Source organism: Lithobates pipiens, unplaced genomic scaffold, assembly GCF_037356315.1.
Source record: "Lithobates pipiens isolate NorthernLeopardFrog02 unplaced genomic scaffold, aLitPip1_a1.2 Scaffold_18, whole genome shotgun sequence".
Taxonomy (NCBI): Eukaryota; Metazoa; Chordata; class Amphibia; order Anura; family Ranidae; genus Lithobates; species Lithobates pipiens.
Genome location: NW_027507758.1, coordinates 559,742,554 through 559,755,850, shown reverse-complemented (window position 1 = coordinate 559,755,850; position 13,297 = coordinate 559,742,554). Strand labels below are relative to the sequence as shown.

Sequence of the window (13,297 nt, the reverse complement as noted above, 5' to 3'; positions counted from 1 at the left end):
ACGCTCAATGGTTGTGCTGCCTACATATTGCATGTGACATGCTTAGCATGAAAAAACATAATCACATATTTAGTATGGTGGTTAACCATTTGATTGATGTTAAAAGAACTAGTCCTGCTGAAATTATTATGAGAGCATCACAAGAAGAAGCACAGCTCCAGCATCTGGCTGCTCTGCATTTGGAAAACCCAGTGGTATCTAACCTAGTGGCATTTTATTTTTTAATACTGAATAAGCCATATGCCAAAACAATTCAAATATCTGGTTATTTTTTGCAACAAATGCAGTCTAGGTGTTCAAAATTGGATGCCTGTGCAATCATAGTAAATACTAATAAAACATTTTCTTAATACGTTTAAACTAAAAACTGGGTTGGATGGCAATAGGGTAACAGTACAATATACTGTAGTGTATCTCCTATAACCCCTATCACAAAACCTTTTTTAACCTCTTTAGCTTCTTGTTCAAAATCTTCAATATTGGAACAGTCCTGTTGGACTCTTATAAACTGTTCCTAGGTATAACTCTTATAACTAAGATGACTACTCTTGGCATGGAGAAGAAAGTTTTTTTAGATTGTTTTCCAATAGGATAATATAGAGATTTTGTTATCTGCGAATGACCCGCATAATGTGGGATACAAAAAGTTGCTGTGCACTTCCTGTTCCCGAAAAGTAAAACTTTTACATTATAATAATTAATATTCAAATATCTTATATAATTTTTTTGTTGAAATATTGCAATCTACTATGAAATTCAAATCATCTATATATCTGGAATAAAATTTATATTGGATCTAAAAGAGTTACTATCGCTGAGGATGTGGCACCCTTCCACCAAAGCATGTAGCCCATGATTGGGAACAAACATGGTTCCCATAGAAGCGCCACCTCTGCAGATAACAAACGCCATACAAAAAGAAAATATTGTGTGCCAACTGAAAAAGCACACCTAGGATAAAAGGAAACTAGGACAAAATTCTTAGATAACGATAGCCAAATGACCAATTAACGATCTGAATTTAACAACATAAAAGAATGCTCTATAAACTCATAATAATTATTATTGAAATTATCCCCACTTTAGGTCTGTGTATATGTACACCCTTTGTTATTTTTGGACATCTCAAGTTAAAGATTTTGTCAGAATATTGCTCCCAATTGATTTATTGGAAACTAGGCCCTTTGTTAGTAAAAGGTATTAATTTCATATTTTTACTAGTAAGATGTTGATGAATATGGTTGTGCAATATATCCAAATATATATTCAAATGTATTTAGATCTATATATTCAAATTTGTAATACAATTATGTTTTTTCATATCAGCCTAGGCCATTTTCCTCCCTATGGCCGTCTACCCAGCTACCTAGGCTGTCGCTCTATGGGCTCCCTTTACCATTGCAAGTGTGTATAGATTTAATGTGAGATTTAACAGGTATGCAATTTAAAAACAATAACCATAAAGCAGTCAATACTGTATCGATTATGTAACATAAATATATATACCAAAAGAATTTCTGATCCTAAAATGTTTATAGTGATTTCTTGGTATATATATATATATATATATATATATATATATATATATATATATATATATATATATATATATATATATATAATGTATGTTGAAATAAAAGGAAAAAATCTTTTGGACAACTGTACATATATTTAATTATTTTTTCTCTTTATAGATAATGTATCATTCAGTTCATATTAATGCATAAACTCCTGAAGAAGCCGAAAAATTGTTTAGCAAAATATGTTAAGATTGATGATGCATCCACTGTAATATGAAACGTTTGAACTATATCTGTTGAATAAACAAGTCAATTTATGATTTTGTGTTTTTACGAAAGATGATTTTAATTGCTGTGAAATAAACAATGATTACATGTTATGAATACTAATTCACAACTTTAAAGTTGTGAATTACTGAACTGAACAACTTTAAAGTATTGACTTTAAAGTCCCTGAAACTCTTTTCAATTGTGTATAACAAAATTGGGATGTGGTGCTAGATACACAAATCATGTAATCTTGGACTAAACATTGTTACAATCTAAACCTACAAAGTAATCAGTATAATGTTTCAGATGATAATTTAAAGCTCTGAGACCTATTCCATGGGGAATACATGAATATAGGCCTGAGACATCACAAGACAACCATTTGTTATTCCCTTCCCATTATTTAACCTTCAAGTTTCTGAATAATGTGTTTGGTATCTCACAACTAAGAAGGTCATCGCTACTAAGAATTTAAGTAATCTATCATTCAAAGTTCCCCAAGGTTCACAAAAAGAAAAAATACTAGCCACTATAGATCTACCAAATAAAGGGGAGGTCCTCTTATGAACTTTTGGGAAGTGATGATCAGGAATGTAGAAATTCAGACACCAGTTTCTCCAGTTTCTTAGCCAAATCATTATCTTTCACTCCTACTGAAGTAGCAAAGCGAATGATGGCTTCTAATTCTTGATTAAATCCCTCAGTAGGTTCTCCATTCAGACAGCTGTAAGGGGGAATTCAAAACAGCCCACCTGACAGATTTATACTAGCAAAATCCAGGCACGCATTTTTGCCAGTATTGGTAATATTCAGGTAGTTTTTCTTACCGACACTTATGGCAACGACAAATTCCTGAAGAATTACTACCAGTACTTGAATTGGGAACCTGACAGTAATTAAGACAGACTCTGAGCAGGCAGAGGTATGCCAGTACTTAAAGTGGGTTGTGCCTGTGCTGGGAAGCTGTCATGAATAAAACAGCTTCCCCTACAGAGCTGTAGTCCTGGCTCCATTTAGCATTTGGCCAGGAGATTCCCCAGCCAAATATGTCAATGACCATTTTTGGGAAATTACCTGTCACTAGGTGGGTGGAGCCTGAGGGGAATTGAGAGCTTAGTTCCCCATCAGATCCACTGCTATGTGCTGTCAATCAAAAGAAAAGAAAAGTGGACCTAATGAGGAACAAGTTTCTTAGTTCCCATAGCTCCACCTCTACCAGCCACCTTGATGGTAATATTATAGTTATCTTTGGTCAGGATGGTCATTTTGTTCTTCCTGACTTTAAAATCTGATTTTACTATCTCTGCTAATGAAACTAGCTAAATGTGATGGGGCGAAGGTGCTGTGAGCTTTAGTCGCTCTTTTTCCTGGCACCACATTGACAGGAGAGACTGCAGCGTCCTTTTAGAAGGAGCATGAACCTTGATCGCTGCTGGAGGGAGGATTCTGCTCTCTCCACCTTCTAACAGCAACTTTCTGTCAGCAGGATAGAGCAGGCACCTGCTAAGAATACACCTTTGTCTTGGTGTGGCACCACCGGGGAGTGAGGGCAGACTGCCCTTCTTTTTGTCTCCCCTAGTCATATGACATATTACATGACTTGAGACGAGAAGGAGAAGCGGCCTTCACTCCTAGGGAGTGTTGTGCTGAGAAGGAGGTCTGAACTGGGTGAATACACAGAAGGTGGTAGGACACTTTGTGTCCACCCTCCCCTCTCATCCTTAAAACCCCACTAGAGCCCCTTAGCCTCCTCCCTCCCTTAGAGCCCATCAGCTACCCTTCCTCCCTCAGAGCCCACCTAGACCCCATTACTACTATGCACCCTATAGAACCCGCCTCCCTGCTCTCCTCACCTTCCTCCTTTCTTCCACTTACATAGATGCCAAACCAATCCTCCAGATTACATCACTCATGCAGGAGCATTTTTTTGACTTCTTAACAACACCACCACAGACTCAGAGTCACTTTTTTCCTTCCAGTGATACCACAAACACACGTACATTTTTTCTTTCCATTGACACCACTGACACAGGGATATTTTTTCTTACCATTGCTAGTGGCACCACAGACACAGGGACATTCTTTTTTACAGTGACGCCACAGACACAGGTATATTTTTTCTTTACAGTGACACCACGAAGGCAGAGACATTTTTTTAACTTTTCAGCATGTGCCACAGACATGACATACATTTTAGCATGGCACACTTCAGAAGCTGCTATTAGCATCTTCCCATCTCCCCCCCACCCCCTGGAATCAGGGGGTGTGGGGGTTGCCAGGTTTGTCCTGGTTCCCAAGGCCCTGATCCTAAATCAATATCTATAGCCAGTTCAAAAAATTTGCATTGAATAATTATCAATAACATAGTAACATAGTTGGTAAGGGTGAATAAAGACAGTCTATCTGGTTCAACCTGCTCATGTCAAAAATCATATCCCATATCCCTGTATAATGTACTCGTTACGATGCTCATCCAGGAGTTCTTTTTTAAACTAGCAATACTTCCTGCTGACACCACCGACTGTGGAAGCGAGTTCCACATCCTTACCATCCTTATAGTGAAAAAAAAAAACAATGCAGTTTAAGATTACACCGTTTCTCCTTCAATTTAATTGAGTGACTATGTGTCTTCTTACACTTCCTGAGAGTGAATAGTTTCCTCCCTATGCTGGAAGCACCATTGAGGTATTTGTATATTGCTATCATATCTCCTCAAGTGTCTCTTCTCCAGGGAGAATGTGTTTAATGTTTGTAGTATTTGCTCATAACTGAGGTCCTTTTTCCTAATTGATAAAATTAAAATGATCCAAATTTAATTTTTGGTGCAATCTGAAAAGTCATTAGTTGAGAAAACGAACTCACCAATATTATAATGCTTCCTCAGTGTATATTTGTATACAAAATTATTATCTTCTATCAAAGTGATGAATAAATCAAAATAATTTGAAGGTGCCAAGTTTAGTCCAAGGGATAAAACATGAATCTATGCTTGTGCCAAATCATAACTTTAGAAATTCAAAAAATGTATAGTATGCAAACCAATGTCAGAATGTCAGTTTCCATTCCTTCTCCATCCAATCCATCTCAGTTTTTCCATTTTCTTTTTTTTTTTTTTGTGTGTGTTTATTTTACTTTGTTTGGTATCATCAGAAAATGTATCCATAAGTTTCCATCTCCTGTATTAACTGATCCTGGGTAAGAACTTGATCAAGCACTTGACATTCGTGAGGTTTCATATATTTGGTCTTAGAGGTTATGTTTGGGGGAGTTTTCTCCAATTCAATCCTTTTCCATGCCATTTTCTTCATCAGGACTGGAGTAGGTGGTAGGTGGTAAGGTAAGATCAAATCTAAAGTATGGCAGACCTTGGTCACCTTATTAAAAACAGTGACATTTTATGGGATGGTTTTAATTCAGTCCTATAATTTTTGGTAGTTTGCATGACTTTCAGTGTTTTTCATTTATTAATTCATATATTTATAAAATTCTCTCCTTCTGACCCCTCCTCGTCTTTATGTTCAAGCCCATTTGTGGACGAAGACTTCAGATGATGAGGATTTCTGTTGTATTGTGCCCAGTTCAATAAATGTCTTCTCTTTCATTAGAATAGTCTGGTGTGCAGCCAGTCTCTCTTTGTTGTGTGGTGGATCTTCAGAGGTGGGACAAGCAAGCTCTTTCCAGTATCAACACCCAGCAGTTCAATGAGTAAACCCATTTTCGAGATTGTGAGCAGAACTTTTCTAGCACAGCCAAGTTGGTGCCATGAGTTTTCTATACTGCATTCAAAGTTTAGCTAAAAAACAATTTTTTTCACTGAAGCTTTATTTACTTTACTTTTATGCAATGAAATGTGTCCCACAGTGTTCAGGCTTATGGATTCTGTAGACATGTTACTGGTTTAGGAGTGTGCCTATGGGAATGTTTGACCATTCTGCCAGAAGCACATTTGTGAGGTCAGAGACTGATGTTGGATGAGAAGGCCCAGCTTGCAGTCTCTGCTCTAATTCATCCCAAATGTGTTCTATCAGGTTGAGGGCAGGCCAGTCAAGTTCCTCCACCCCAAACTCGCTTATCCATGTCTTTATGGACCTTGCTTTGTGCACTGGTCCAAATCATTTGGTGAAGGGGGGATTATGGTGTGGGGTTATTTTGCAGGGGTTGGGCTTGCCCCCTTAGTTCCAGTGAAGGGAACTCTTAAGGCGTCAGCATACCAAGACTTTTTGGACAATTTCATGCTCCCAACTTTGTGGGAGCAGCTTCCCGATTAGCCACGAGAAGGATCAGTGTTGCAACAGTGAGTATTCATACACACCTGACACAATGCTCTGCACCCTGAGCCCACCTTATTTTGAAGCCTATTAGAGCCTCTGGCTCCAATCAGGTTCTTCAAAAGTCACTTCCCCCACCTAACCCCCCAGGGGCCGGGCACATGGATAGGGAGCGTGGCGTAGTGTTGGGGGCGGGAGCGCACGTGCGTCCACAATGCATGGGCCGCTACTGCTGCAAAGGGTAGGCCAACTCAATATTGAACCCTACAGACTAAGAGAGGGATGCCAGTAAAGTTCATGTGTGTGTAAAGGCAGGTGTCACAATATTTTTGACAGTATAGTGTATATTATATTTTCTTGTTTTAAATTTTTTTTTACAGTTTAGTTACTTCCTTGTTTCTGCCCTCGATCAAAATGATGTCATAGATCCCAGGAGTCTTCATAGGTAGGACTGGTAAGCTGCAATATATTTGTTTTTATGGGTTTAAATACCCTTTAAACCAAACCTGTCATTAGATAAATGTGTAACAAATTAACAAGGTCCCTAACATGCTCCACTTAAGCCTCGCACACACGGTACGATTGTTGGCCAACCGAGCCTCTGATTTTTGTCAAAAGAGCGTGTGCCAGGATCTTGTCTTGCATACTAATGGTACACAATTGTCGTGTAAAAAACACAAGCGTAGTGAGGTACTATGAGCAATTTCAGCTCTTCAGAGCCACACTTTGGGCCCCTTCTGCTAATTTCATGTTTGGTGAGCATTGATTCTGAGCATGCGTGTTTGTACTTTCGACTTTTGTGTGATGGACTTGTGTACAGACCATACGAAAAATCAGACAACAGACCGTTGTCCACCGAAAATTTTCTAGCCTGCCATCCAACATTTGTTGGCCGAAAGTTGGACAACAATTGTCAAAAGGAGCCTACTACCGGTTGGATTTTAGGACAACAGTCTGTCAACAGACAATCCCCTTCCAATAATCACATTGTGTGTACAAGGCTTTAGATAAGCTTTGTGCACATTTACCCACGATTTTCATACTTTGCCATTCAATGCTCAATACCAGGGACTAAGATCCCAACACTACCTGCAGCAATAGGGCAATTAAAGGGCTAACAACAAGCACAGTTACTAACCGTCAGTGAAGGTCTACCCTTCCTATGACGACAATTCCAAGTCCTGGCCACTCCAGTTTCCCTTAATATGGGAGAGCAAAGAACAATGATGCTGTGCAGTAAGTGATGCATTATAGGATCAAATAAGCTATTCGATTTCACCTATCAGGACAATGAAATATAAATTCCAATTGTTTGCTGTATAGCGTGCGTTGCAAAAAAAAAGGCAAAATTGTAAGGACTTAATTGATTTATTGTCAACTGGGAAGATGACAAAATGCAAACATTTACAAGTAATCTGCCTTTTTTTTATCCAGCACTGGACACTGGAAATCTAAAAAAACTTTTCTACATTATTTCAACAAAACAAAAAGTCTAAATATGAATATATCTGAAGATACATGAAATATATAAACCAGGGTCATGGTGTCTATATGTAGGGCGTGCTTTCTGCTCTAATCTCTAGGATCACCCTCACCCACCGGGACATCAAAAGCAATGAATACATTAAGATCAAGCTCACCTTCTTAAAGGAACACCAATATGTAAGGACCTTCCAGCTGCATATCTTACATGTGTACATGCTCAATAAAACAAAAGAAGACAAATAGCAAGTGTTCAATTTATTGCTGACTAGAAAGGTGTGCAATGTGCAGTGGGGAAATAATTACAAAAAAAAAAAAAGTCATCAAGTTAAGACCAACAGGATTCTGTATTTGCCTACATGCCTCCATATTACTCATATATATGAAATTTTAGTACACAATAGCAAAATCAAGACAATCACGTAAATAAAAATAACACTATAAATAAATAGGTAAAATTAAGTATAAGGATAAAAGTAAAAATAATAATAATATTAGTAGTAGTAGTAGCATTAATAGTAGTAATTTTAATAACATTAAATTAACTCCAATGTGTTTGGTATGAGCAACAATACTAGAATAAACATGGTGTCTATGTACAAAAAGTCTAAATTTGTATATATTTGAAAATACATGAAAAACATAAACCAGAATCACGGTGTCTATTTACAGAGTGCTTTCTGCTCTAATCTCTAGGATTACCCTCACCGACCGGAACATCAAAATCAATGAATACATTTAGGCTGGATTCACACCTACGCATTTTTAGTGATTTTTGTATTTTTACAGATTTGCACTACAGTCCAGTTAACATGGTTTCCTATGGAACACGTTCTGTAGTGCAAATCTGCAAAATGCAAAAATCACTAAAAATGCATAGGTGTGAATCCAACCTAAGATCAAGCTCACCTTCTTAAAGGCACACATACAAGGCAGCAAGTTGCTCAATACAACTGAAATATTATTAGAGCAGTGTTATTAATCTCAAATTGCAGAAATGTCCAGAAATAATAATAATAATAGCAATAATAATTTGGGCTACATTGGCGATTATCTTTGCTCTTTAAAGCCCCAGCCTTAAATCCACAAATTTGTTCTGAATACTTTTATTCTAGCATATAAAATCACGAATGTAATATTTTGAAGGCTTGATAAAAATGTTGGTGCAATCTAAACATTTTATGCAGCTAATTTGTATTTTTTATTAATTAATATTTATTTATATAGGTCTATATTTCAAATCTTAAAAAAGGGATGGTTGGGCCAGATGGCTTTTGGTTTAAAATATAGGGCAGTTATGATTACTTTAGCGGGATTTTTTCAGTATCATCTTTTATTGATGTCCCCCAGATAAACACAGCTCCATTTTTCCTTACACTGCAACATTCTATCTATGCAATGAGGGAGATGTACTAAAACTGGTGCACAGATAATCCGGTGTAGCTGTGCACAGTAGCCAATCAGCTTCAAGCGTCAGCTTGTTCAATTAAGCTTGGATATAACTTTAGACTACCTGTTCATGGGCAGCAAGTATTTACAGGTGATTTATCCAATAAAGTTACGGTATATCCAATAGTAGTGGTTTTCCTTGTCAAAGTATTTTATTGTGTATTCAAAGGTCAGTTATACAAGTGAATAATATAATCATTTTACAGTCAAATTGATGAAGCTCAATTACATAAATCCAAAAACAATTTAGAATATTGTTAAAAACAATAAAGTGATGAATCGTTAAGGCCCCATTCACACCCGAGCGTAGCGTTTTTAGGCAGAAAATTGCGCGATTTTACTGCGTATTTTACGGCGTTTTGCCGCGATTTTGTGCAGGGCAAAAGGTCATCAATGTAAAAAGAAGAAAAACACCCAAATCTGCCCGATTTGAGCGACAAAAAAATGGTCCAGAACTTGTTTGAGCTCCAGTCGACTTGGAGTGGTGAACCATCTCCATAGAGAATAATGGATTTTTTCCCCTCCAGCCTTTTGTAACTTCAGGCTTCAAGCTACAAAACGCTCAGATGTGAATGGGGACTAAGTAATTGTTGATCGATAATTAAGTTGATCATCTAAACTATCATATCTATGGTCAAAATAGAAATATTTGTATCTATAATAACTCTATAGGTGAATAAACAGCAAGTGTAGGAGCTTCAAAAGCACAAATTGAATATAGATAGAAACAGTAGTAGGGGTTTTAAACTCAAAAGCAACTTGGATATGTAGCTGCATTTGTTTTCTTTATTTTTTGGGCTTTATTTTCATCCAACTCTCAACATTTGGGTTCCTCCAGAGTAGTGTTTCTCAACTCCAGTCCTCAAGGCGCCCCAACAGGTCATGTTTTCAGGCTTTCCATTATTTTGCACAGGCGATTTGTTCGGTTTCACTGCCTTAGTAATTACCAGAGCTATTTCATCTGAGGGAAACCCTGAAAACATGACCCGTTGGGGCGCCTTGAGGACTGCAGTGGAGAAACTGCTCCAGATTTTGCTAGGGGATCCTTGAACAATAAGCAATTTTTGCCTCTCAGAAAAGTTCTTACTCACACCATTGATCTCTTTATCTCTTTCAAAGGGGGTAACTCTTCCCAATGACCACAAGTATAAGGAGCATTATTCCCACTGACCATCACACTAATGTATCATGGGTTACAGAAATAGTACATTTTATCAGGAGTTCCTTGAGACCAGAAAGTTATTTCAAGGGTTCGTTTGTGTTGAAAAGGTTGAGGCTGGGTTCACACTGGATGCCAATGCGGCTCCCAGCAGGGGCACTGTGCGTCCTGCTTCACCTTTTCAGGTCCGATTTCAGGCCAAATTTTTGTCTGAATTCAGACCTGAAATGGACCATAAGACACACAGGACTCCTGTGCAAATTCTCACTGGAGCCACATCGTTTGAACCAGCTCCATAGAGAGCCAGTCACAATCACCTGCTATTGTGATTTGGATGCGTGAATACCGCATCCAATTCGCAATAGTGTGAACCTGGCCTGAGAGAAACTGAGTTCGAAAGTTGGGACAAACCATTTCAACTGCCAGGGGTGCTTACAATGATCAGCTTTTATTGATGCAAAACCTTTAGCCCAAAAGTGAAAAAAATCTGTTGCTTTGACTTCTTTTGTAACTGCAGTGTGAGCTGGAGTTTGGTTTTATTTTTTTTAGTGTATCTATATCTGCTAGTACTTCTAATATCCCCCCCTCCCCCCAGACTGACAATGCTGCTGTCCAAAGCTGTCTCTTTTACATTTTCATCCAGAGTGGAGGCACTCTAAAGCCACATACACACGATCGGATTTTCGGCAGGGAATTGTGTTATGACAGACTGTTTGCCTAAAATCCAACCATTAGTACACTCCTCCAGACAACTGTTGTCCAACTTTCCGCCAACAAACATTGGATGGTAGGCTAGTAAATTTTTGTCAGACAATGGTCTGTTGTTAGATTTTCCTATTGTGTGTACACAAGTCCGTCACATAAAAGTACAAACACGCATTCTCGGAATCAATGCTCACCAAACACGACATTAGCAGAAGATGCCCAAAGGGTGACGCTCAAATTCCACATAGTACATCACTATGTTTGTGTTTGTTGGCCGTCAATTGTGTGCCGTTAGCATGCAAGACAAGCTCCTGCGACACACCCTTCAGATAAAAGTCTGACACTCGGTTAGCCAAAAATCTGATAGTGTGTTCAAGGTTCTAGATCCCACACTATACAACTTTTGTTGTCTGATTTCCTTTAGATTGACCAAAACCATGTAGTGCAAGGGCCTGCCTGATTTCATACAAATTGAAACTCTTGTGATTGTTATTTTTAAAAAAATACCCTTACCCTACTGTGCAGCTCATTTTACACAGAGTGGCCCCGAACCTGCTCTTCTGGGGTCCCCCAGCAGCTCTCACAGTTCCTCTCCACATCTGATAACCCCCTCAGAGAAGCGCTTCCCCCGAGAGGGTTACCTTGTGGGCGCCCTCCCGAGTCCAGCATTTGCATCTATAGACACAGAATGTGGTCCCACCCCTCTGTGCCTGTGTCATTGGATTTGATTGACAGCAGCGGGAGCCAATGGCTGCACTGCTATCAATCTATCCAATCAGGAGCCAGGAACCCGTGGAGAAGGAGCCAGCGCATCCCTGCCGACTGAATGAAGGGGTTCAAGGAAGTAAAAACAGGGAGGGCTGGGGGGGCCGGTGACTGCCAGATGTTTTTTCACCTTAATGCATAGGATGCATAAAGGTGAAAAAACACATACCTTTACAACCCCTTTAATGTTTGACCTCATATTATACGGTTTTGGTAAATCTGAAGGAAAAAATTGTATAGTGTGTATCCAGCTTTATACAGGAGGTGTGATACTGGCCGCATCACCAGGGGAAACCAGAGAAGAAAAATGTCTAAAAAAGAAAACAAATGCAACCACCACAACTAATAATTGGCTAGCTGCAATATATTACATTTTTGGTTTTGGGTTTAAAATCGCTTTATGTCAAAAGGATATAGACACCTATGAAAAACATATCAATATTTTCTACTATATACACATATAAAAAGACAGACAATTAAAACTTTAAAAATCTCATAAAAGAAATGATTTCTTCTTGCTTATACATAAACATAGACAGACGTAAATAAGCTCCTTCATTCCTTCCTAATAGATGAAAAACTCTTCAATAAAAAGTGCAAACGGGAACATTTCCACATAAAAACCAGATGGTCAATAAATCCACGTAAAGTTATGATACGTTCCAAGTAATCACAACAGACACATTGTGCAATCTGATTAGATCTCAAGAAAAGAAAATTCTTTGTCTAATCCAACTTTCATTTTAGGAGAACCCGATGCCAGGCTTACAGTTGGATGTGTCTCCAGACTTTGTACAGTTCATCCTAGGTTAAGTAGATTGTACAATGTGATGTTGTAAGGTGTGTGGTACCTTTGGTGTCTTACCAATGGCAGCAAGTCCCCAGTCCACTTACCTATAATGACCAAGAATATTCCAGCTGCGTAGTCCACCAGTGGATGTAGAGAAGATACATATTTGTCCTCCATGGTCCAAGTTTTGGGGATGGAATTTGAAGCCCTGTGCTATGGATGTGCACTCATGGTCCTGTCTGTAATCATAGAGACTGGGCTGGAGAGGCTTCTGAAGAGCAGGCGGAGGGGGGAATCTACACAGAGTGGAACATTACTGAAACACGCTGCTGTCAGGAGGGATAGCGGAATCCTTCAGACTGCTGGAATCAAATCATTATAAGAGAAGGATGTGTGCTGTGCCGGAGAGGAGGGGGCTGCCATACAACTCTGTGTGTGACATATATGTAGATGAGGCATGTGTGATCAAAGGGGCAGATGTATAACAAGATTTTACAACCCAATACTGTTATACAGCCTCTGACAAAAAGAAATGTATAAATAGTTTAGCATCAAAAAAACATATAGCATTAAAAAAACATAGGTTACAATTGTACCATACAGAAAACTCTCCGTGTGCTTTCAGTAAGGTTCATACATAGTGTATGAACCTTACCAAAGGCACATGGAGAGTTTTCTGTATGGTACAATTGTAACCTATGTTTTTTTAATGCTATATGTTTTTCAAAGAACAAAATACAATACATGGGAGCTTAGTCCTTAGATGTCGTGGTTGCATTTCTTTTTTAGGCTTTTTCTCCTTTTTTTTCACCTGGTGATCCTGCCTAGGGTGACAATGCTTAGTTAGTGGTTGTAAACCCTTCGCCCTTGTACACACGATCGGAAATTC

The 13,297-nt window shown here is 38.5% G+C and overlaps 1 protein-coding gene across 1 annotated transcript in view; it reads right to left on the bottom strand.

Moving 5' to 3' along the window:
- The window catches only part of LOC143988983 (opsin-5-like), a 78,582-nt gene extending 65,806 nt beyond the window's left edge, over positions 1 to 12,776 (bottom strand). Inside the window, exon 1 of the mRNA XM_077488957.1 lies at positions 12,513 to 12,776. Within this exon, the coding sequence (XP_077345083.1) occupies positions 12,513 to 12,585 (73 nt within the window). The 5' untranslated portion in view covers positions 12,586 to 12,776. The remainder of the gene's footprint in view (positions 1 to 12,512) is intronic.
- Positions 12,777 to 13,297: the final 521 nt, after the last annotated feature.